Source organism: Trichechus manatus, unplaced genomic scaffold (genome assembly GCF_000243295.1).
Source record: "Trichechus manatus latirostris isolate Lorelei unplaced genomic scaffold, TriManLat1.0 scaffold00056, whole genome shotgun sequence".
In the NCBI taxonomy this organism is placed as follows: domain Eukaryota; kingdom Metazoa; phylum Chordata; class Mammalia; order Sirenia; family Trichechidae; genus Trichechus; species Trichechus manatus.
The window spans coordinates 10,694,049-10,721,158 of record NW_004443992.1 but is presented as its reverse complement, the minus strand read 5'-3'; the positions used below and the strand labels follow the sequence as shown (position 1 = coordinate 10,721,158).

General features: G+C 36.8%; 1 protein-coding gene across 3 annotated transcripts in view; it reads right to left on the bottom strand.

Annotated features, from left to right (window-relative positions):
- Positions 1-657: 657 nt before the first annotated feature.
- ABI2 (abl interactor 2) overlaps positions 658-27,110 on the bottom strand; it is a 136,076-nt gene continuing 109,623 nt past the window's right edge. The window contains exons 7-10 of one of the 3 annotated variants that reach the window (XM_004378246.2): positions 26,456-26,638; positions 21,738-21,896; positions 9,684-9,857; positions 658-2,518 (exon numbers count right to left, since the gene is read on the bottom strand). In XM_004378246.2, the coding sequence (XP_004378303.1) occupies positions 2,343-2,518; positions 9,684-9,857; positions 21,738-21,896; positions 26,456-26,638 (692 nt within the window). In that variant the 3' untranslated portion in view covers positions 658-2,342. Of the gene's footprint in view, positions 2,519-9,683; positions 9,858-14,464; positions 14,552-21,737; positions 21,897-26,455; positions 26,639-27,110 lie in introns of all 3 variants that reach the window. The other 2 variants (XM_004378248.2, XM_012556053.2) reach the window with 2 other exon arrangements.

Genomic DNA, 27,110 nt, shown 5'->3' with positions numbered 1-27,110 from the left:
CTCAGAGAACACTCAGGGCCGTAACTTTTAAGGAAATCAGGAAATAGGGATGTTGAGATGATAACAAAAGTGGAATGTGTACTGAAGGCAAGTTAATGAAAGCTAAACTCAAAGTGTTGGAAAAAGCTAAAAGCAAAACAGCTATGCTAAGTTGCCATGTGTGAAAGAAAAAAAAAAAGTTGAAAAAAGAACTCTACAGCTGGGTGTCAGTTAAATGTGTGATGAAGTTTTGTGCTCAGATAACAGATTCACAAGCAGTATATTAACTTCAGACTCCACCATCTGGATTTCCTCACAGACTACTACACCGTCCATTTTTCAGTCAAGTTCCTCTATCATCTGCACCATCCATTGTGTTCAAGGCCTACATTTGAAATACATAGTTATTGCCTTTCCCCAGCAGAGGGACGTTACCTGGCAAATCTCTATTCTGGCCAAGTCACTGAGACTGGGAAGAACCCAAACTGGCAGCTTTGGCTTGGCTGGGGGTTGGTCCATCATCACAGTATTCATCTACTGAGCGTCAAGCCTTCCTGGATTTTTTCCATTATATACTGATTACTGAAGTGGTGACTAAAATCATCTGCCCTACAAACTCCACTGAATCTGAAGCTAATTGTTGTGCAGATGGAAAAAAAAAAAAAAAAAAATTGTTTCTCTCAAAGTTATATTAATTTTTATCTATGTGATTGGCAAGTTTTGCCCTATTAATCTTAAAACTCACTATTAGTCTGAGCTATAAGGTTCAAATTCTTACCAGGCACAGTTACTTCAGAGTCCAATCACAGTAAATCAGGAGCGTATTTACCTTTTCTAGAGCTAAGGGAATGAACAACTCAGCAGCAGGTCACATTGGCCATTAATGACATTCAGAGAGCACAGGAGCAAGCCTTTCATTGCCTGTGACCGTCGAGACACTTGAAATAACTATTTTCCAAAGAAGATTTTTTTTCTCTAAATAGTGAATGAAGTAAAGAAATAGTTGGTCTGATCTCTAAGACCTTACCTCTCAAAACAGCACCTAAGGCAAGGGTTCAGGATGCCTTTAAGTAGAACATTTCTATGGTTCAAACTCTTCAGATCCTTAGGCGGCCACAAGCCTACCTAGCATGTGAAGCAGCCTACCATGCTGGAAACATCTGGGTACACTGGCCATTAGTGGCAATGTAGTCTCATGCAGCTGCACATTAAATCAAACTGGCACTTGTTAACCACCCTTAGGATGTTTGGGGACTTTCACATTTCAAAATTTCATCTTCATAATCCAGGGCTTTGGAATGGTTCAGTAATTGCCAACATAAAGGAGGGCAGCGTAGACATTACATAGCAACCAAATCTGTTATCCGTTCCATTTTGACGTGAGAAGGAAACAAACAGCAGTGTCCTGCTCAAAGACGGCAGCTCAGCAGGCTGCTCTGAGTATGTATGACTCTCCACAATCCTGCCAACAGTTCAATCTCCCGCATCAGGCTCCTGAGACTTTCGGGATCCACGTGGAAACTGGATTATTGGCAGGAAATGTGGAGTGCAACACATTCAAAGTGGCACAGTCGGCTGTCATCTTTGAGCAGGGTACCGCTGTTGTTTCCTACTTGGGTCAAAATCCAACAGGCAACAGATTTGGTTGCTATGCAACATGTACGCTGCCCTTGTTTACCTCGGCAACTACTAAACTTTTCCGAACCGGCTTGAAGTCCTGTCATAATCTAAAAACTAAGAAACACAGGGATGCAAGTCAGTTCAGCATCAACTCGTTTGGTTCACTCAAGTCCTGAAGGAATGTAGAATTTACAGTGTTAAAGAAGAAATAAGCTATCTGAAACAATTATAAAAATGGTTAAGTATGATATTTAAATATCGGTTCCCTCCTCCTCATACAAGTTGAAGAAAGTGTGGGGCTAAGGGACCCATATGGCCACGAGGTTAACCCCTTAGCACAGGCATTGAAGAACATCTAATGCCACAAGCTCTGCACGAGGAGAAACTCCAAGAATGTACAGTATTCCTGAGAAAGATCCCAGATTTTTTTCTGAATCAGTCTTATTCTGATTTGTTTCAGCTACATAGTTATTTGTTACAGCTTTGACATATTCAGAAACAGTCACTTTATTTCAATCCAGACAGCTCAGCATAGTACAAATGATGGCAGAAAGATCCATTTGTTCAGACTCAGCTTGCTTTTTTGTTTTTGTTTTAATACTGGGGGATAAACCAAAAAAACATAAGTAGTTTTTTATCATTTTCATCCTTCATTCATTTCACTGGAGGGGAACCCCTGGGGCCTTTGGACAATCTGGGAAGACCTGACTATTCCTGTGAGGGAAGCACAGCCCTGCTAAGCTTTACTCAGAGTAATGCATGATCGACTCAACGTAATTCCCAGGAAAGAGCCCAGTCACTCCATTCATAACTCCCTCATACCAACCATCGTCATTCTTCTTGATGACATAAATAATGGCTCCTTCCTGAAAGGACAGCTCATCCTCTTTGTCTTTTGTATAATCATAAATGGCCACAACTAGAGGGGAAAAAACAAAATAGGATGTTAAAGGGAAGAATAATGTTCCTAGAAAGAGCCAATACGTAAGTGAATATTCACCCTTTGCCTGCTTCTGCAGCACTCAAACACAGTGACTTTCTAAACATAAACCAAAATGCCCCCTCCCCAACATCTAGTCCTATAACAATGGCATCCCATCTTCATGGAGGTTAGGTTGTAAACTGAATACAGATAGTAGTAAAGATCACATTTAGTCAAACTTACCCTTCAACAGCCTATGGGAAAGTACCTCACTAAAGAGAGATACACAATCCCAGAATCAGGAAAGATGGCTATTTCTTCAGCTGAGCTTGTGTTTAAGCACCATGTTATATTTTAAAAATGCATATTTTTAAACAGAATTATACTAGTGCAGTGAGAGGCATTACTACTCCCTAAGTTTCTGCCCAAGCCATCCTTGCCTTCCTCTCACTTACCTTCCCCCACACATCCCCAAGCCCTGTTAATTCCACCTCCTAAATCTCTCAAATCTAAACACTTTTCTCCATCATCACAGTTACTGTTCTGATCAGTGCAGCAGTATTTAACTGGAATACAGTACTCATGGGGGTACCTGAAGATTTTCTAAGCAGTATGAATGACAGATGGTTTTATAGAGACTCTCTTTCTGGATTCTTAATTTCTATAAATACTGCTTCCTAAAACTGATCTGCTTGACATGAGACCTTCAGTCAGGCATCAGTTATGAAAGTTGTCATTTTCTTTTTGTCATTCTCCTGTAAGTACAGTGGTGAATTGTTCTGAAGTATAAAACTCTTCTGGGTTCCAAAGGGACAATTCAAAATACTGGTGTTATTTAGAAAGCAAATTACTTACTCTGCTTACCGAGTAACCTAATTCTTTTGCAAGTCAGGTGCTCTCATTTCTTTGCTTTTACCAAAATTTAAGAAAGACTATAATAGAGTTATCAGCTGATATATTATAAAACATGATTTTTAAAAATAGAACATTATTCAATTTTTTAGCAAATAACTCTGAAGATGTTAAAATAATTGAATGACAGTGCCACATGAAAATTTCTTCCATTTTCATCCACTTATTTAAGTGAGGAGCCCTGGTGGCACAGTGGTTAAGAGCTCGGCTGCTAACCAAAAAGGTCAGCAATTCAAATCCACCAGCTGCTCCTTGGAAACCCTAGGGGCCAGTTCTACTCTGTCCTATCGGGTCATTATGAGTTGAAATTGACTTGAGGGCAACAGGCTATTTACGTGAACAAGGTTTTCAGTACCACTGCCTTAGCTGAAACAAGCTAGAAAGGTACCCAAGTTTAGAAAGGTATCCAACCTGATCTTCCCAATTTCTGTTCTTCCTTTCTAATGCACTCTATGTTGTTATCAGGTTATCTTCTTTTAAAAATCAAGTTAAAAATACAAGTACATGAAATCTTATCATTAGGCTGTTTAAAAATCTTCCACAGTTTCCCTCTACATACCACTATAAAACGAAAACAAAAGAAAACAAAATCCAAATGTCTTAGCATCGTATTCAAGGCCTTCCACCACCTGATTAAAACTAACTTCCCTTCCTGCACTCACAAGCCACCACTCTCTCCCTACAACCCACCACTCTCTCCCTACAACCCACTCATGCGCTCTTACACATAAGACTACTCACCATGCCCCAAACCGTCATGCCCTTTTGCTCTGCCCAGAAGGCCCTTCCTCTCTTCTCTGCCTGGCAAACTACAACTCATCATTCAAGGCACAGCATAAATGTCATATCTTCTGAGAAGTTTTCTAGGAATCCCCAGATAGAACGACGGCACTATTCATTGTTTGACAATCATTAATGCAGCATCCATGTTGATTTTTAGACACAAAGAGGAACAAGGTAAGGGACTGCCACAGTCTAGTGAGGACAAAAATGTTATTCAATAAATTACCATACATTGTTTATACTTCTAGCCAGGAATTATATCATTGAGCCAGAAAAATCCAAGAACAGACAGTTTGATAGAAGGAGGGGATATAAACTGGCTACTGACAAATATGTAGGAGTTTGTCAAGAAGAATTTAATGCTAGCAAATGGTATAGTCGAGACTCAGTCCCACGTCTGCCAGATTCCAGAGGTCAAGCTTAGGACAGTAGTTAAGAGTGTAGGCTCTCGAGTTATACCACCTAGTTCAAATCTCAGCTCTACTACTTATTAGTTTACAGAAAATACTAAACTTTTCTAAGCTTCTTTTAACTCGACAGTGAATTGGGAATTATAATACTGCTAATACCTCAGAGCACTGTTGTATTAAGTGAGGCAATCCACGTAAAAATACATAGATCAAGGACTTGTACATGGTAAAAATTACATATATATATATATACACACATACACACATATATATACAGATATACATGTATATATACACACACATATATAAGCTGCTTTTATTAGCATTAATAACTATTATGATATACTGCCTTTTCTGTAGCAGTGTGACATTTTCTGTTATATTCTATGACACTGTACATTATTTTTTGAACCCTAATTTCCTATTCTGCAAAATAGGGAGACTAACTGCTTTAATAGGCAATAAGCATTCATTATGCCAGGTACATAATAAATGCATGAAAATATTTGTTCTCCGAAGTTAAACAAAGATACATACACACACACTGTATCCTCACCTGGCTAGAATGAGCAATAATCAAGGGTTAAGATGAACCTTCTATGGCAATGGTTCTCAACCTTGCCTGCACATTGGAATTATCTAAGGAGCTTCATGAAACTGTAATGCCTGGGTCCCACTTCCAGAAATTCTGATTTAATAGGTTTGGAGGTGCAGATATATTAAACTTTAACTCCTAAGATGACTCAATATGCAGACAGAGTTACAAACCAGGTCTTAAGGTCTGAAATAGCAAAATGAGTCATTAGGCAGTAGCTTTAACATTTATATACACTAAAAACAAAAAAGCAATCATAACCTGGAAATAGTTTTTTATATATAAATATATATGTGTGTGTGTGTGTATATATATATATGTGTATGTGTGTGTGTCTATATATATATATATATATATATTTTGCCAGAAAGTATAATGAAGAGCTTATTTGGTTTTCATGCTTTGAAAGTCTTAAACTTAACAGAAATAAACCAAAATTTGAAAAACATCTTAGGAAACCCACCCGGTAACCAATAATAAGTGCAGGGACTGGCTGATAAAAGCCCAAAACACAAACAAACACTAAGGCTCAGAGACGCTTCCTGAAGAAGAGAATCTTGGGGAGGGTCATGCCCCCACTTCAGTGACCTTTCCAAACCTCACTTGAGTACCTCTTCCTGTTGCTCCTGCATTACTCCTGATTTGTATCCTATTACTCTTCCCTGTTTGTGTCCTGTAACTTCTGAGTTGTATCCTTTACCCTAATAAACCATATAACCGTTAAGTATAGTTTATGAGTTCTGTGTGATGTTGCAGCCAATTACTGAACTCAGCAAAGAGAGAGTGCCATGGGAAAGGGAATGATTGGTGTCAAGAGACAATGGAGAAGTCAGAAAGCGGAGATATACTTGACTTCTCCCCCTCCTAGGAACCAGCTTTGTACTGATTCTTACTCATGAAATGATTCGTTTAGTTGGGTCGTACTTTTTTATCCAAATATGACAATCTCTGCCTTTTAATTAGGTTGCTTAAATCACTTACATTTAATACAATTATTGATACGGTGGGTTTTAACCTACCATCTTGTTATTTGAATTCTATTTGTCTCTTTTTTTTTGGGGGGGGAGGCTTTTCCTGGCTTCTTTTGGACTATTCGTTATTATTCCATTTTCTATTACTTATATATTAGCCATATCTCTTCATTTTGTTTTTGTTGCTTTATCTAGGGTTTACTATATATCTTTAATTTGTTTCAGTCTACCTTCAAATACTACTTCACATACAGTGTATTAACAGTGTACTTGAGTTTCCCTTCTTATGTGCACTAATGAAGTCACTTCTGTGTTTGCTCTAAACAATAAACTGCTAATTTTAGTATTATTTACTTTATGTTAAAGTTACTTATCTTTAAAAGAGATTATGGTATCAGAAAAATGTCTGTATATTTACCTACATATTTACCATTTACTTCACTCTTTATTCCTTTCTATAGACCTGAGATTTTATCTGGTATCATTTTTCTTCCCCCTGAAAAGTTTCTTTCAGTATTTCTTAGCTTATCTCTGCTAGTGATGAATTTTCAGTGCCCCCCTCCCTTTTTTTTTGTCTGTAAAAGTCTTTAATTTTGGAAAAATATTTTTGCTTAGTAAACTTCAGGTTGATAATTATGTTCTTTCGTTACTTTAAAGATGTTGTTCGATGTCTTCTGGTTTGCATAGTAATAAGAACTGTGCTTTTTTTTAAATTTTATTGTGCTTTATGTGAAAGTTTACAGCACAAATTAGTTCCTCATTCAAAAATTTATACACAGATTGTTTTGTGGCATTGGTTGCCAATCTTTGCAATGTGAAAGCACTCTCTCCCTTTTCCACCCCAGGTTCCCTGTGTCCATTCGTCCTATTTTCCTGTCCCTTCTTGCCTTGCTTTTGGGCAGGAGTTGCCCATTTGGTCTCATATATTTGATTGAACTAAGTACGTTCCTCACACGTTTTACTGTTTGTTTTACAGGACTGTCTAATCTTTGGCTGAAAATGGGCTTCAGGAGTGGCTTCAGTTCTGAGTTAGCAGAGCGCCCGGGGGCCATACCACAGTCTCAGAGGTTCTTCCAGTCTCTGTCAAGTCTGGTCTTTTTTTGTGTGAATTTGAATTTTGTTCTACATTTTTTCCCCTGCTCTGTTTGGGACTCTCTATTGTGATCTCTTGTCAGAGTGGTCAGTGGTGGTAGCTGGGTACCATCTAGTTCTGCCAGGCTAAGGCTGGTAGAGGCTGCAGTTCATGTGGTCCTTTAGTCCTCTGGACTAATATTTTCCTTGTGTCTTTGGTTTTCTTCATTCTCCTTTGCTCTGGACTGGATGGGACCAAGACATGTATCTTAGATGGCTGCTCGCAAGCCTTTAAGACCCCAGGCGCCACTCACCAAACTAGGATGTAGAATATTTTCTTTATGAACTATGTTATGCCCATTGACCTAGATGTCTCCTGAGACAATGGTCCCCAGCCCTTAGCCCCAGCAACTCCATCCCTCAAGGTGTTTGGATGTGTCTAGAAAAATTCAATGACTTTGCCTTGGTCATGCTGTACTGACTTCCCCTATATTGTGTGTTGCCTTTCCCTTCACCAGAGTTGACACTTGTCTACTGTCTCGTTAGTGATTTTCCCTCACCGTCCACCCCCCCGCCCATAACCACTAAAGATTGTTTCCTTCTGTGTGTAAACCTTTTCTTCAGTTTTTGTAACAGTGGTCTCATAACAACATTTGTCTTTTTTACTTCACTCAGCATAATGCCTTCCAGATTCATCCATGCTGTGAGATGTTTCGCAGATTCATCATTGTTCTTTATCACTGCATGGTATTCCATTGTGTGTATGTACCATAGTTTGTTTGTCCATTCACCTATTGATGGGCACTTAGGTTGTTTCTGTCTTTTTGCTATTGTGAATAGCGCTGCAATGCACATGTGTGTGCATATGTCTATTCATGTGACAGCTATTATTTCTCTAGGATATATTCCCAGGAGTGGGACTGCTGGAGCATATGGTATTTCTATTTCTAGATTTTTTAAAAAATTATTATTGTGCTTTAAGTGAAAGTTTACAGTTCAAGTTAGTTTCTCATACAAAAATTTATATGCACGTTATGTGATCCTATTTGCGCCCCCTATAATGCGACTATTTCTAGCTTTTTAAGGAGGTGCTGTATCGTTTTCCAGAGTGTTGTTCCATTTTACATTCCTACCAGCAGTGCGTAAGAGTTCCAATCTCCCAACAACCTCTCTGACATTTATTTTCTGTTTTTTTGATTCATGCCAGTATTGTGGGAATGAGATGGTATCTCATTGTAGTTTTGATCTGCATTTGTGCGATCATTCTTATCTTTGTTCCTCTGTATATAACGTGTTTTTTTTTCCTTTGACTGCCTTTAAGGTTTTCTGTTTATCACTGGTGTTTAGCAATTTCATTATGATGTACCTTGGGATGGTTTTGTTTCTTTTTTGGGGAGTTCACTGAACTACTTGGTTCTGAGCTTTTATGACAGGCAGCTTCTAAAATGGTTCCCAATGATCCCTGCCCTATGGTACTCATGCCCGTATATAATCCCTACCCCTAGAATGTGGGCTGAACCCAGTACCTTGTTTTAAAGAACAGAATATGGCAAAACTGATGGGATGTCATTTCCAAGATTAGGTGGCAAAACCCTGTCACTTGTCTTGCTTGCAATTTCTCTCTGGCTCTTCTTGCTTGCTTGCTCTGATGAAGCAAGTTGCCATGATTATGAGCTGCACTATGGAGAGGCACACGTGGGAAGCCAGCCTCCAGACAACAGCCAATGAAGAAACTGAGGTCCTCAGTCTAACATCCTGTGAGGAACTGAATCCTGCCAACAACTATGTGGGTGAGCGCAGATGCAAATCGTCCTCCAGTTGAGCCTTGGGATAGATGACTGCAGCCCCAGCTGACACTTCGACTGTAGCCATGTGACAGTCTCTGAGTCAGAGGACTCAGATAAGCCACGTACAGAAACTGTGAGGCAGTAATTGTTTGTTGTTTTAAGCTACTAAATTTTGGAATAATTTGTTATGTAGCAATACGTACCTAATACGGTTTTCATCAAATCTGGAAACATTCTGGCCATTATTGTTCAAGTATATTTTTCTTTCCTTTCACCTCTCCTGGGGACTCCAGTTACACATCTAAGACTGGCTGATATTGTCCTACAGGCCCACTGGTGCTTTTGATGTTGTTGTTTGGCTTTTTTCTCTGTGGCTCATGTTACATAGTTTCTATTACTATTTCCTCAAGTTTTTTTTTATCTTTTCTTCTGCAGTGTCACTTCAGATACTATATTTTTCATCTGTAGACATTCCATGTGGGTTTCTTTTAAATACATTTCACGTCTCTCTTGTGCTAGTGTTTTCCTTTCCCTTCTTAAGCATATGTGGCATATTTATATGCATATTTACATGTGGCAGATTCCTATGCAGACGTCTGTTCCCACCCCTCCAGATATCTCTTGGAAACCTACCCTTTTCTAGGTAAGATCGTGGGGCCCATGGAGGGTCCTCTTCAGCATAAGGATCACTATACTCAACCACGGCTGCTTCCTCTTCTTCATAATCTTCTGGAGGAGGAGGTGGAGGAGGGGATTCATCAAAGACTGGTTCTTCCACAGGTGGTGGTGGAGGTGGTGTATCTGAAACTAAGAACGTATGAAGCTGACAACAAAACTACACATTATATAAAGTTCAGTATTTCCTATATAAGCTTCGATATTCATGGAATATAAACCTTGACTTGAAAATAATCATCTTATAAAAAATAAGTGGGCAAGAGAAGTCGTCCCACCAGCTATAATGTTCCAATTCTCCAAGCGTGACTTTCTTCTCTCTTGGGTTACTACTGATACTGAATAAAGTTTAGCCAAAGTAATTATTATTAACTGAGCCTCTCAAATCTGCTTGTGTTAATACATAATCCTCTTTTTCAAAGAATGAGATCAGTACAATATAGTTTGGCTTCATACTATACCCACGGAGGAGTGGTCATAAAATTTTAGTAATTTAGACATTTATAACCATATTTGATTTATCAAAAACTAGAATATGAGTCCAGTGAACAGTCAAATTGTAATAATCTGCTACTTTCCTCCCAATAAATTATTTTAAAAGCATTTTATAAAAATGAGGGGGGTTACTAACTACTTTAGGTGATTTTATCTATGAAAAAGTTTGTTTTTTACAAAATTTCAATTAATTCAGACTAAATTATGATCCAGAATCTCTTCAGGATAAATGTCCAGGTATCAGCATATAGTAATGTCTAGAAGATTATCTCCAAACTCAGAGAACTCAAATCCTATAAAATGCTTGGTACATACTTGAGCACAGCTCAACAAAATAAATTGAATAAACCTGTATTTATCAACTGCCCAGTTTTTCTGAACACCAGTAATTCTTATTTATGAGGTACCAGTATTGTTTCAGTGCAATTCTCTGGGAAATCCTATTTATTTTCTATTTCTTAAGTCTGAAGCTACTGACTGAAGTAAATGAATTTAAGAATTTGAGAAGACTGCTGATATGTGATGAGAATTATTCATATCAACATCATACTGTTATTCCAGTATTCTTCCCATCTGCTGTACTACTCTGCACTTACTAGCTTCTCTACTTTATGAACTTCAATACTTCATCCATTGAAAAATATACTTTAGTCATAATGGTTTTAATAAACAGAAGATATAGACATGATTTTTGTATATACTTTATGGAAAATTACATATGGTTGATGTGAGAAAAAAATATATCCTATTTGTATCTATAAGGTAAAGAGATCGACTTCAACATGACAAAAACATAGATCCAAAGGAACTTTGTCTTTCAAAACAATCACCTTGAGAAATTACACTACGAAATTATTCAAAGATGCTGCCACTGCTCATTTTTACCTTCTCTTATCACTACCTCAGAGCCAGTTTAATAATACCATCAACATAAGTGACCGTTTTTTGAGGACTTAGAATGCTCCAAGTACTGAGCTAGCACTTTATAATACATTACTTCATTTAATCTTTACAATCTTGGGAGATGGTGTTTTTAATATACTCATTTTATGGATGTGCAAACTGGCTTTCTAAGATTAAGTAATTTATCCAAGGTCCTACAACAAGTAACTGGGAGAGCAGGAATTTGAACTCCAATGTCTGTGATCTTAAAAGTTACACTATGGCATAAGATAAATCTAATAACTTTAAAGTCATATTTCATTATTATTCATTCAACAAACATCAACTAAGAGCCTACAATGGCTACGTATTATGATCAGCAGTGGGCAAGTCATGGAAACATGGACAGGCAAACACTCATTAAGTGTAGTAAGTGCCTTAGGGTATTATGGGAGCACATATTAGGGGACCAAACCTCTTACGTGATTCAGGGAAGGCTTCCTGAGACCTAAAAAATAAGTAAGAGTTAACAACTAGCAGGTGAAAGAGGGGTGGATATTTCATGTTCCATGTAAACAAAAAAAACAATGCAAAGGTAAAATTATAGGAACTCTTTAAAGAACTGACCAATGTTCAGTGTGGCTGGAGTGAAGAGTTGGAGGTAGAAAGAAGCATGAGGAGGCTGGAGAGAACAGGTAGGAAGGGCCTTGTAGCATTTTAGACTCTATCTAAAGAGCAATGGGGAGCCACAGAAGGATTTTAAGGAGAATAACAGGATCATAGTGGCACTACTTAACCCAGTATAACTGGTTCACTACATTGCTGTTGTTGGGTGCTGTCGAGTCAATTCCGACTCAGAGCAAACTGGTTCCATAATTCCAGACTTCTTCCTAAAATCAAACTTAATGCACAGTAAATATTTGTTACCACAGAGTATCTTCAAAATAAGGCAGCTAAAAAACTCTGAAGATAATTCCAAAGATCAGTATATGTACCCTTCCAAGGTGAATGTTTTGAAGAGGACAACATTCATTTGAATGTATAAATTCTGCTATGTCTGTAAAATCAGTCACAGCACACTTCCTATACAAAGTTCCTTATTTTAAACATGTTGTAGGTAAGAAATGTATGTGACCATGAAAAGAGATGAGAAAGGACTATGTCAAAAGGCAATCATAGTAGGCTGGCAGAATTTGGGGTTGACTTTAAAAATGTAGGCAGTGCTGCCATAATATTTTACAATCAACTACTTAAGGCATTTCTAAATCCTGAATTTGTAATCATGCATTTCAATAATATTAAGTTAAACTGGTACTTTTTGGGGTCTGCTGATGAAACATTTTTGATGTTTCTACAAACTTTACAACTTCCACTAATGACTGGTTAAAAACTAATGACATCTTGCTTCATAATCCTGTTCAACTTTCAAATCTAGTTTTTTGCAAAATAATAAAAAATAATAACCTTTTAGCTACTACACAAACACTCCTGGTTTGTTTGATGGACTTGTCTTCAACGTTAGTTTTAAGATCTGGCCTTTACTCTGGAAGCTGCTTAGAACCAGTCAGTTTACAGTGAGTGACATCATGCAGCAACAACTGATGGCTGACGTTCTCCAAAGTGAATGCTCATCATGGTAGTAAAAGCAGAAAAAAATCCTGGTGTATTAGCCAAGTGACTACCTTCATTAATCACTGTGATTAAATTAGATTGTGATGGGAGAAAATGTCTTTTACTGTAATGATGCTTAGACACTTCACCTTACCACAACACTTTATATGGGCATGCAGAATAGAACAAGCTCTGGACATTCCTTCGATTTTGCTACTCTGATTAAATCCCTTTCTATTTGGTCCAGTTTAGATGCAGAAGAGTATTTTAAAAAGAGCAGGGAACAGTGACCTTCTATTCTACTTTTGACTTCACTAGGTTGGCAAAGGGTCAGACTGTGGCTGTGCTGGGCACATGTTGAACAGTTGAACCTTCCTGAGAGGACAACTTCTTTCTGAGCTGGCATGGGTCAACCCAAGCCAAAAGAACAGTGGGTCTCAATAGCATGATTTAAAAAGCGTATGAAATCTACCTGATTATATATGAAAATAGCTCTTAAATTTAACAAAACATCTTAAGAAATCACAGTGTGGTAAATATTGGAGGTGTTCATGGGGGACCTCCCAGTAAACAGAAGTAAAATAGATTGTTTCCAGAAATTAACAAATAGATATGTAAAGGCACCTGGAAGAGATACTAAGCCCTCAGACTAGTATGGCTGGATTACAATAACCAGCTAAAACAGGAACAAATGTAAAGAATGTGTTGCTCAAAGGGGCATTTAGTCAGCTATAAAAGCACAAAAGAGGAGGAATCAAAGGTGCCTGCTCTGTGTCCAACACTTTTCTAAGTGCTAAGGAAACAGCCACTGAACAAACAGGCAAAATTCCCTGCTCTCATAGAGCTTACATTCTAGTATTGGCAACGCCCATTTCCAAAACGTGCAGAAGCCTTAGGCAACAGATTGCAAATGTCTATGCCATTGGTGAGGCCATCTTTATGAGATACATACACTGAGCTACTTCAGTCTGATGACATTAAATCTTTAATTAATGTAATTCCCTTCATTCTGATTCCATGCCCATCGTGCAACCTTATGATTATGTGTCATGTAGACTGCTCACAAGAAGACAATTCCTATACCACACAATCTAAGCTCACTGGTCTCTATGACAGCAATTTCTCACTGAACATTAACACAGGCCTCCTGATTTGTAGACATCACTCTCCTGGACTTCTTCAATGCTTCCCTAGGAGAAGGCTCAACATGTCGATAAAATTAGTTATCTGATCCTGCATGGCTGAACATCAGAACCCTAAGCCAAGCTAAATTCATCACCAATCTATGAGGCTTCGTGGGAGACAGACTCGCAGCTTGGTCTTCTGGTACCTACCACGGAATGGCCATTTTGACCTAGGCATGGAATCAGAGGACTAAAGAAGATTCTGAGACCATTTACAACAGCTCTAAAATTCCAGTGATAGGAAACTAGACTACTACTTGTCCGAACAACCCTGAGAAAAAGATGGGCTATCTGATGATTAAACAACATCTCCCCAGCTGGATGTAATCTTTCCTTTCTTCCATATGCCTCATATTTGTCTTATCTTCAGTACTAGATTTTAAGCTATTTCAAAGTAGAAAACGTCATCTTAATTATTTTATCATTACCACTGGCCACTCATATGACTTGACCATAATATTCAAATATTTGAAGGATCAGTAAGTGAACGACTACTCAGCCAATCATATATAAATGACATTTTATCCCTATAATCTGATCTACAGCATAAAGAAGACATAAACTTACTATTTTCTTGGACTCTGGCCACAAATCCCATTAAAGGTAACTGAGGAGTTACCTGTAGGATGGAGGGAGGAGGAGGAGCAAGAGATACTGCAAAAACAAAAAAAGGCGTGGAGGATAAGGGGTAAGGGCGAGTTACATTAAAAGGAAAGGATAATACAATAAAATGAACATATAAGGAGGGAAACCACTATTCAGAACACTTTATAAGCTATCTTAAGAACCCTCCTTTGAGGGATAATTCATTAACACACAAAACAAAATATTAGGGGAGTTTTTAGGAAGTTTTAAACATTACACCAGGAGGCATTTATTATACACAGAAATTACTATTTATACTTTTCCTTATTTCATTAACAGGCAAATTAACTGAGTCTTTATTTAAACAAGTATTTATTGACTTTCTACTAAGTGGCAAGCACTCTACTAGAAGCTCCGTATCAAAACTGTTCTCTCAGAGTCCAGTGCCGTGTCATTATAATTTTTCATAATTCCCCGCTCGTACCACATGGTCTAGCCAGTTGTATTTCCTCCCTGGCCCTACAGATACGTGCTGTCCTTCTTTCTCCTCCTTCAGGTGTTTTTCCCTCTATCTCGAACCCCTGGCACAGCACCTAGCACTAGCTCTCAACAAACGTCTAATGTATAAATGAACAATTTCCCATGAGGAACTCTAGAGTTATAGTATCCTTCAGAATGGGTATAGGGTATGCCTTGTAAGGACAGAATGCCTTTATTAGCTCCAAATCAGTCATGATTAATAAAACTAAAATGATGAGTAAGAGTCTTTGACCCCAAAGAGATCACATTCCAGTTGTGAAAAGATGACAAAACAATAATCTTAACCCAACAACATTTGTAGCAATTTCCTGGAGGTGGTAGTGGGGTAGTGGTGGCGGTGGGAAGGCTATACAGAAACGATCTCTGAGTAGGTACTTAAAGACAAACGAGCTCGCCAAGCAAACAAAGGTTGGGAAAAACAATCAAGCTGCAAGAACCACATGCGAGCAAAGGCTTGGAGGTATAAAATGGCATAACCGGTTCACCAGACTGGAAATGTCTCCATATGGCTAGTATAAGGACTCCAGAGAGAAAGTAAAAAACCTGGAAAGGGGAGTGGGTGGATATGAAATAGGGAGGGCCTTACATGCCAGGTGAAAGAGTGTTTAGTGGAAAGAGACTGGACTTTACAGTCACACAGCCTCAAATCCTTGATCGACCATATCCCTTGCTGTTCTTTGGGCCTAATCCATGAATATCATATGAAAAGGAGGTAATGCAACCTACTTCACAGAGTGGTTGCAAAGATAAAAAAGAAGATGAATGCAGGAAGTCTAACATAGGGCTTGGCACATAGAAAATCTAGAAGCAGTAAAAACAGAAGGCAGGGAGGAGAGAACTCAGTATGAGTGTGGGAAAAAGAAGAAAAAGTACTTGGTTAACCAACAATTTAACCCACTGCTGTCAGTCAATTTTGACTCATAGAGACCCTACAGGACAGAGGAGAACTGCTCCATAGGGTTTCCAAGGCTATAATCTTTAAGTAAGCAGACTGCTACATCTTTCTTCTGCGGAACAGCTTGGTGGGTTTGAACTGCCAACCTTTTGGTTAGCAGCCGAGCGCTTAACCACTATAACTCCAGAGTTCCTTTTACTAACGATTTATCTACCATATAAAGGAGAGCAAGTAGCTGAAGAGGAATCTTAGATCTTTAACCTTCATAACTATAGAACAGAGGGAAAAGAACGGGCTGGAAGGTGGGCAGGTGGGAGAGAGGGAATAATATGATAAATGAGATGTATAAAATGACTTCTGTATAAATATGGAAGACAACTGGAAATTTTGTTTGAGTTTGTGTGAAAAATCAAGAGCTACAGAGCTAGGAGTCATCAATACAGAACAGTTGTTGCTGTTGGTAGATGCAGGGAGAACACGTGATCTTGAAGAATATCTAGATTTAAGGGACAGAGCAGTATAACCCTAGAAATTGCTACCTGTCTTTAAAAGATACCTTTTGCTTAGGTTTCTCCCTAAAGTTATACTTTTTGGCACTAACTCCTTTATCTGTATGTCTCTGTGTCAAGGCTTAGCAAAACCGCTATGTTCACAACACCCTGTGTTTCTAATTCTTGGGGTAAAAGGAAGACGCAAAGAACAGAACACAGCAGAGACAAAGCAAAATAAACTGAGAAACAGCAGCAGACAGCAACTGGCATTAGAGCATTAGAAAAGTAGAGATTAGATGCATGTTCACATCAAATAAGATGAAATGCTCATTCTCTTCTGTTAGCACATGTCTCAACCACCCCTGTAACAAGAAAGTAGGAAATTTGCCACTTCAATCATTGTTTCTCTTCCAAATGAAAGAACGACCTCTTGGTGCTTGGCTAAAAAAAGAATGACGAGGTGCTTAATGTATAGCAGTCTTTCTGTGGGTAGGCTGAATTAATTATTTTTTTAAAGATGAATATGTTTTATTTCTTTTCTAGTTCTGACAGTGCAAATCTGAATCAACAGTGGTTTTAAAAAGTCCAGCAACAGCAGCCCAGGTGAAAATCAATCCCAGCTCTTCCATTAACAGAATCACCCAGACAGATTTTTTTCAAAGCTAGTGCAGAGTGTGTTCAAAAACCCAGTTCTGTCTGGGATTGAAAAGGTCACCTCAAATTCTTTGTGTGTTGTTTTTTTTTTGCCCAGGGCAAATCTTTCACATGGTGGTCCAAATTACTCCAGAAATCACAATATTCCTTTTTGAACCATATAAGATTTCATCTGGCCAGAACTCCTGTGAACCAGAATACAATGTAACAGCCTACACTTTAGACTAGATTTATCACCCCTAGAGTTGAGTTGACACTGAACTATTCTGGAGAATTTAAGCTGGATTCTGATGCAAAGAATTGTGTGCAATATTCCATCTCTATTCCTATGCATCTCATGAACAGGCAAGAACAAGAAATAATTTTTCAAACTGTTTTTAATTCTGCTTAGCTAAGATGATTGTTTGTATGACAAGACTCTCCACCTTTAACCACTGAAGTATCCATACTTAGATTCAGTAATATGTTCAAGCTTAGCCCTTACACAATAACAAAATTAATATGAAAATGCAGGCTCACCAAGTAACCGCAGCTTATAGAGAGATCTTATGTAGAACAGTGGTTAAGAACGACATGCGCACAATAATATATAAACAGTAAAAGGCTCTGTAAGCAAACCAAACTCAGAGGATGACTCTGTGCTGAAGAAATGTACAGACTTTCCATGCAAGCCCTTCCTGGTTATTTATAAAGTCCTCTGAAGCATAATCTTTCAGGCTTGGTGTTTTAAAATATCCAATTGAAAGAGTTTTGGAAAAAAATTAGGCTTTTACAGCTTTATAAATACTCAGAAAATTAGACAAAATAAACACTGTAAATACTATATCTAAAACCATTACAGAACATCACCTTTAGAGGCCACAGATATTTGATAGCCTATTCAAGTTTGGTTGCTTATACTTAACATTCCAATGAAGGAAATAATTTAAGCAATTTAAGAGTGAAATATTTTCTAAACATGGACAGCAAACTAGAACAAGGGGTATTTAAAAGTGAACTTAACTAATCAGTAAGGGGAGTTCTGCTGATGGAAAAAAAATATGGTTACTTATTAACCATCAATAGTACCAGAAAGATTAAAGTAATTGGGTCATTTTTTTTATTCCTTAAAAAAAAAAAAAAATCACTGTATGATGTTATGCAAAAAAAAAAGGCTGATTAAGGCACACAGTTTAAAAAAATAACCTATGTTTAATAAATCAATGTTAAAGGGTCACTGAGATTATATTATACTTTTTAATTGTTTTCTCTTTCTTGCCCTTTTGTCTCCTAAACATTCTCTAATAAATACTACAGATTACCAGAAATAAAATTTGAAAAGAGCTGCTTGCTACTGCTCCTTATTTAGACTTTGTATAGCCCCACCAGATCTGCATTCTTCCAGAGATTTAAGGTAATGCTATAACTTAATAGTCATCCAGAGAATATGTGATATGGCTTCTCTTCTGCAATATCACCATCCTAACATTTTCTTTTACTAATTCTTTTTGGTTGGTTTTAATATCACTCGGGGTTATTAAAGCCTAAAAATTTCCCTATGTAAAACTGTATACTCATTCAGAAATTCCTCTACCTCATATAATTATATACAGTCATATTTCTTGGAGCCAACATTTCCACTTTATGAATTAGCTGTTTTTTTTTTTTTTAAAAAGCCTTGTATTAAGAAGAGCAGTAAAATGTAGGCTATCTTCTACTAAAGGCTTCACTACTTCAACACCACATTCTCAATTCCCTACCAAACCAGGCTTTTATGTGAATATGTATGCACATATACATATGTGCAGATGTATGTAGATTCTTTACCAACGAGGAGGTTCATATTTACATTTAAAGTAAAAACTGTTAACTCTTGATTAGTCCTATTAGTTTCAATGCCCCTCCTTGCTGCTGGCAAAATTAATGATAAATTGGTATTACTACTTCATTGGCTGGATTAGATTAAGAAACAATGAGAACCAAATGTGTTTCAGTTATGTCCTGCTCAAAGTGCTCCTTTTAATAACTTGTTTCTGAAATAATCTCATTAGAAAACAATTACTGTGCTCCTAGGACTTGACACTAGACACTGGGTATTCCATCTTTTAATTCCTATGTTAAAGGAATAAAAATCAAAACCAAATTTTGCCCTTTCAAAATCAAACCAAATGGTACATTAACAAATACAGTAAACAGGGCTGCTAGACTTAACATGCTCCAGAACCCTGTTATATTTGCAGTAACATGAATCCAGCCTGTCAGCTCACTTCTTCAGAAGCACTCATCCATGGCAAGGCTCCAATTGCAAAACACATGCTCATGAAACACACCTGAGACCATTCTGTTAAATCAGGGAATTAGCTACTTGAGAAAGCATAAAAACTATCGTATTTTAAATACGAAAAAATAGGGACCATTGTGGGACCAGTGGGAAAAAGATGAGATTTTTGCAATATTCTAAAGCAAATAAAATGAAGGTGCATCTAATAGCCTTAGAATACTGGTTTGCAAAGCACTAAGTCCTGATAAAAGAGCTTTTCAAAACACATAGTTTGATGTACTTTTTTTTTTTTTTTTTTAAGTTTACAAAAAACACTCTGATTAACCAACTAACAAAGCTGTGGCCACCTCTTTAACTAGTTACTAAATCTCTGGAAAGAACGCAGAACTTAACAGAGGGAGCACAGGGGAAAAAAAACTAAATTGTCCCACACATTACACCAAGGATCCAACAATTTTGATTCACTGACCTTACTTCTGTAAGTGTGAAAGATCCTTTCATTAGAATCATTCCATAGACTAGGGTATTTTTTTACTTTAACATACACTTTCAAGTACTTGAAAATCAAATTAACGAAGAATTACTGAAATACCTGTTTTATGTGTTTAAAAATCCTTCAAATAAATTCCACCCAGAGGGTTTTTCTAAGTCTATTTTGGTGTGTATGTTTACACAACGGGAAATATTATTGTATATACTTCCCATATATCATACATAGTTGGTCCTAAGCTATAAAGAGTAAAGCATCACAGCATCACAGAGCTCCATTACAGAACCAGCCCATTTTGGACTAACATCACTTCTTTCAAAATTCCATGTAAGGATAAGGAAGGTCAAAGGACCATAAACAATCATTGTCTAAGTTTCCAAGAGGGTCAGGAAGAGAACCTATCCTCAACAGAACTATGAAACAAGCAGCATCTAACAAGCTAAAATTTAAGAGCAATAAATGCATTAAGGTACAAAACAGCACCTGTACAAATGTGAGTTGGGAAACACGGTTTAAAAGCAGAATGTACGAAGGAGACAGGAAGTTTTGTCAAATAAGTTAAAAGCATGGCACACCCAAAAACACTAAGTATGATCAAAGATAGCAGTAAGAGAAATACATTTTAATTTAAGGCAGGTGGTACTCACACTATGCTTTGCAATGGTTAGACGACAAATGAAGTATAACATTTAATTTATAAGAGAGATCCAGAACAATGAAGGGATTTGGATAAAGGCACAGGGATTCATTTGACATTCAACAAATAGTTACTGAGCACATGTCCCAGGATATAGCTATATAAAAGTCTCAGGTTCTCACGTACTTTACAATGGGGCATCCTCACCCTCAGAAAAGAGAAGACTCAGGAGGGTAAGAGAAAGATCTTCAAAAATCTGACGGCAAGTAACATAGTACAATAAACAGAACATCAAACTTAGAGTCAGAAAACCTAAGTTCAATCCTAACCTGACCATCATCACCTCAGCCGGTTTTCTCACTCGTAAGATACAGATTAAAATGATCATCAACTTTATTTTGTGCATGATTATAAGAATCTAAATGAGACAATAAATAGGAAAGCTTTCTTTAATGTGTGTTTATGTAGGAGGAGGATCAGATTTCCTCTACAAGATTATATATAACTAAGGTTTCATCAATAGGTAGTAGCCACAGTAGACAAATTCGGCACCATACAATTCAGGGCTTATTGAAGATGGACTGGGCTGTCCCCTATCATTGGAGGTGTTTATGCATAGGCTTGCTCGCCTCTTGGAAAAATCCAGAAAAACACGGTAAGTTGACAAACCATGTCCACAGCAGTCACAGAGTCTAATATTTGCAATTACCCTCTCTAGGAAAGAAGCAAAATAATGATTACATAATAGTATGAAATGCATGTCTATGCATGATGTGATAGAATGGATAGTTATATTTGGGTGAATCTCTCCAAGTCCCAGTGTTCCCATCTATATACAGAGATGATACCGGCATTATAGATTTGGTATGAGAATGGACTAAGGTAGTATAGTTGCCTAGCACAAATCATCTTCAAAAATGTCGTTTCCCTTTTCCTTTCACACCTCTAAACTCTGTTCATGTACACTCAGCTTTCATTATTTGCTATTCATAGAGCAAGGATGTCTGATTAAAAAGAAGGAAATACCGCTCACCACAGTATTACTTTAAAAAGCAAAAATCCACTAACACATCAAAATAATTGTTTAGAAAAATGAAGTTATACAACTTTACATGGAAGCCATGTATTGATTAAAAAAATAAAGAATTGAAAGATATTAGCAATCCTGTATTCATTCATTCTTCCATCCATTCAACAAATAGTACTGACCAACTATCATGCGCTAGGCATTTGTAATTCAAAATTTTTAAATTAGATACAGTCTACAGAATGTAAAAGAAAATCTAACCTGGATTCTGGCTATAAAAAGGTCCTCCGTTCATCTGATTCTGAAGGCTTGTTTGTGAAGTTATGGAAGGAGGGCGTCTATAGGGCAATGAGCCCCCGATTGTTGGAGGAGTATGGCGAGAGGCAGGTCTATTCATACTGTAGAACTGAACAGGATGACCTGGAAAAGGGATAGAATATAAAGCTGTCATTCAAAGAAAATTATCACAGACAATAAAACACTTTAGGTGCAATGCCTGAATCTTAATAAGATTATTAAAAATAGCAATGCTTAGCTAATTTAATTGCTATCTGACAAACACAAGCTGTTTTGTAATGCAAGGCGACACAGTTATTGTTCAGCTGACATACCAAAATGCAAAAGCAGGAAAGTAGATAAATAAAATTATGATTAAGTTTGGCAAAGCTACACCTAAATAGACTATTCATTAATGATGAATTTATTAAATCAATAATTTGATGGGGTTTCAAAATCATCACAATTAAAATTTATGGCCCCAACCCTCCAAAAAACAGTCACTAAGTACTAGAAACTAAACTCAACAAAATAACATTTGGGAAGGCAAGTGAAAAAATGTGTGACATACAATAGTCTTATTCCAAAATAAGACACAGTCATATTCCAAAATAACAATAGCAAACCTAAATATCAATTTGTTTAAAAGAAAAACATAGCAAAGCAGCAAAAGTCAAGTGACATAATTCCAAATCATCAAAAATATTCAATCAAAAATATCCACCTTCAAAGTGCTAGATTATTTTGCCTTAAAATAGTTCTAGACATTTACAGTTATGTAAAAAAGCTAAGATACAAAAAGTGAATCAAAACATATTTTAATGTCACCCATGAATCTGTACAAATTTATCATCTATCTTACTATATTTTTCTGAGAGTTCTTCAATAGCTAATGCCAACTGGAGACACTTTTTCCTAATCCATTCAATTTCCTAATGCAATCAGGTACCTAAATTTCCTTGATGGCACCTCTACTTACAATCATTCAGGTGAAAGCCTTTTGTTACAGACAGACAGAAAGAAACACAGATAGAGTGCACATGCATGCATACTCCATAGTTCTGGAGCTCCCAGGAAAGAACACTCCAGCAGGTATGAGAGAAGGGAAAGGGAGGGAAGGGAGAAGCGGAGAGGGAGAGAAGAAAAGGAGGTAAGGGAAGTGAAAGGAGAAAAAAAAAATGGGGAGGGAAGGGGAGAAGAGAAGGAGAGAGGGAAAGGAGGAGAAAAAGAGAGAAAAAGTGATCAGGAGGGAAGAAGGGAAAAAAAGAGACAAAGAAAAACACATTTTTGACAATTTTTCGTCTTATCCATGATTTTAAATGGGTCTTCTTGCATGACTAAAATTGGTCTTTAGGAACTCAATAAATTTATCAAACTTGGATTCATATAGATTCATGTATTTTAGAAAAGCACTCAAAATCTGCTATGTCATTTACTCTTCTTACATATGACAGTATCAAAACCTAAAAACCATTTCTGTTGCATAAAAATCTTCAGTATTCAAGTTTATGTATAACCTATTATCAAACAAGATTTCTCTGTAACCAGGATAAAAATGTAAACATATAAACTGATAAACTATTTTTCAAAAGGCACAGTTAAGCCTTTGAACCACCAGATATAAATACATTATTGACATTTTATTAATTAATATATAACTAGCACAAACCTAAGATTATCAGGTTTAAAAACACATGATGATTAACACGTTATGAATTCTACAAACTTAGATCCAGTCTAAAATCATACATGTTATAAGCCCTTGTTGATTCAAAAACACTACAAAAGAGACTCTATTTGTGCTAACTATTAATAAGGCATTTACCTAGTTTGGACTTAAAAAAAACAACTACACTTAATTATCACAGACCTAATGACAAAACTTAAAATTAAAAACTCCTAGAAGAAAACACAAGACAAAATCTGTGTGACCTTGAGTAAGGTAAAGAGTTCTTAGGTATAACATCAAAAGCACAATCCATAAAAGCAAAAATAATTGGTAATTTAAACTTAATAAAAATGAAGACCTCTGTGCTTTGAAAGACACCATTAAGAGAATGAAAAGACAAACTGGGAGAAGATATTTCCAAGTCACATAACTGATAAAGGACTTGTACCCAGAATATACAAAGAACAAAAAACCCTATTAAGGGAGGTAGGGGCAAAACATTTGAATAGGCACTTCACCAAAGATATACAGATGGCAAATAAACACATGAAAAGATGCTCAACATTACTAGTTATTAGGGAAAGGCAAATAAAAACCATCCAAGAAACCAATAAACACCTGACTATAGTGAAATCTCATATATTGCTGGTGGGGGTGTGAAATTTTACAGCCACTTAAGAAAATAGTTTGGCAGTTTCTTATAAACATTCCCATACCATACAACCTAGCAACCCTACTTCCTAGATATTTACCCAAATGAAATAAAAATGTATGTTCACACAAAAACATGTATGTGAACGTTTATGGCAGCATTATTCATAATCACCTAAAACTAGAAATAATCCAAATGTCCCTCAACTAGGAAATGGATAAACACTACTAAATAATAAAAAGGAACAAAATACACCTTCTCCTCACTTATCAACTATCGCTTAAGACTATCGCCATTTTGTATTTACAACAACAGTAAAAAATCTACTATCTGACTAACTTGTGCATTAACAACATACGTCTGGCAGTAACGAATGTTGAGGTGCGAGGTGCTTGGCTGGACCATGATTCTCAGTGGTTTGGCAGTTATGTAATGATGTAGTCATCTTCCATTTTGTGACCTGATGTGGTCATCCTCCATTTTTGTATAATGTCGATTTTGCACAATGACCTGGTCTTTGGAACCTAACCATGCCAGTAAGTGAGGAAAGGGCGTACTGAAACATGCAACCAAATGAATAAATCTCAAACGCATTGTGCCCAAAAAACCAGACCAAAAAGGTCACCTTATTGTATGCTTCCATTTACATCATATTCTTACGAAGGCAGAACTTCAGGGATAAAAATCAGATCAAAGAGTTGTCAGGGGCTGAGGGTAGAGGGGAAGGGTTGACGGTAGAGGGGCACAGAGAAATATTTTGGGATAATAGGACTGTCCTACATCTTGACTGTGGTGGTAGTTACACGATTGTATATGTTTATCAAAACTCACAGAACTTTATACTAAGAATACTGCGTATTTTACATAATTTACATAAATTATACTAAAAAAACAAAGAAAAAAGCATTTGGTGATTCAAAGACACTATATAAGAGAGACTATATAAATTAGGCATTTGCCTTGCTTTTTGTTTAAAAAGAAAAAAACTACAGTTAATTATCCATTCATACAACAAATGTTTATTCAATGCAGACTATAAACCAGGTATCTGTTATTAAGTTACTTAATAACTAAAATGTTGATTTGTCTTTCTGGGCCTACAGCCAATTATAAGATGCATTCTTTCCTATATTGATGTAGCGGCAGAACAAGATCCCTATATTTAACTAGCTACTCTGGCCTAAAGAATTATATGTAGATCAAAGAACAGTACATGTTTATACTTATGCACTATAGAAAGCATTTCTTATGCTGAGTGAAATAAGTCAATCACAAAGGGACAGATATTGTATAATCTCACTAATACGAAATACACAGAATAGGTAAATGTATAGAGATCAGAGTTAATAGTGGTTTCCAGGGGCAGGAGGGAGGTGGAATGGGGGAAATTATTATTTAGAAAGCACTGAATTTTTGTTTATGGTGATGGAAAATTTGGCAAAGGACACTGGTGATGGCTGCACAACATGATTAATATAATTGATCTCACTAAATTATGTATACGTGGCAAATGTTAAATTGCCAAATATGGTGTTATCTATATTTTTACAATTTTTTATAAGTGCTAATTTAGAAGCTATCCTATAAAACACCATCCAAAATCCAATTTAGCTAAAAGTGTCTTTAAAAACATGCAAACAGCTGGTTATAGCAGAAGAACTGAGTTTTTCCTATGAAGGACTTTTATCAGCAAGCTAAACATGAAGGTGATGTGTGTCCAAACAGACATTTTTATAATCTACAAAAACCTGCTTGCTAACCAGCATTACTATTAACCACGCAAACATATTTTGCAGCAATTGAGTCCTTAGCTCCTCCCCTACAAAAACAGATTTGAGGTTGCAATTTTAAAACACTGAAACACCAGTCAACTTAAGTGAACCTGAAATTCTAAAAAAGTTCATTGTCTATGACTTCCCAATGCTGCTATAATAAGCAACAGATTGTTGTAATAGACTTAGAGATCTTCAAACTGTTACAGCAAATACATGCTATAAAATACACCTTAGAATTATTACACTGACTTTTCTTTTGCTAATAACTTAACCAGTAACAAAAAATATTTCTAATAACAACTTCTCAAAACCATACAGAAGATGGCTCCACACTAAATTCACAAATCTCTACTAAATGGAATTCAAGCAATAAAACTGTATATTTGTGCTCTGCTAATAGGAAAATGTATAGTAACTATCCTGATTTTCACAGGAAATTCTAATTTTCAGTCATATGCCATTTTATAGTTAATACATTACTTTTCAGATTTTTTTTAATACAAAGTACAACCAAATAAAAAAAAATTTAAATCATAAAGCCAGAGCTCCAGGTAAGAGAACAGCCAGATGACTGAGTTTGTCTGCTAAGGAATAAGCCAGTACTCACCTGTAGGGGGAGTGGAAGAAACAACAGGGGGAGTTGGAGAAGTGAAGCCATCAGCAAGGGTCTGGGCACCCCCAGCAGCAGCGTCTGGGGCAGTGGAGGAAGGGACAGTAGCAGGAACAAGAGGGGCAGGGGCAGATGCAGAAGTAGCAGGAAGGGGAGGAGTGCCAGCAGAGCCAGTAGGGGCTGAGGGGAAAGAGGAGTAAGAGGCAGCATTAATGAAGCAGTAACATTAGGCAGGATTAGAAAAGGCATCAGAGTATTTAGTGTTAGATATTCAGTGCTTAGCACTAAACAAAAGTATAGAAGAGAATGTTGAAAAAAAGAATGAAGCTTACGTTAAAGGATTATTAGAAATGCAGCAAATAATTCAAGATGCTCAGGGAAAAATTCATGAAAAACACTGCTTTTTACCTGAAAGCTGCTACTCTGGAAGGAAAGTGTTCCCTTTATATTGTTATTTTAAGCTTAAGGTTCTGTAAATAGTATACAAAACTAGATATAACACACTAGAAAATAAGAGTATTCCATTTTGATTTATAAAAATCAGAAAATAGCCAGAAGGCAGAAAGGCAGAAAGGGACAGGAAAGCTGGTGATAGGGAACCCAAGGTTGAATAAGGACAGTGTTGATGTGTTGTGAGATTGTTAACCATTGT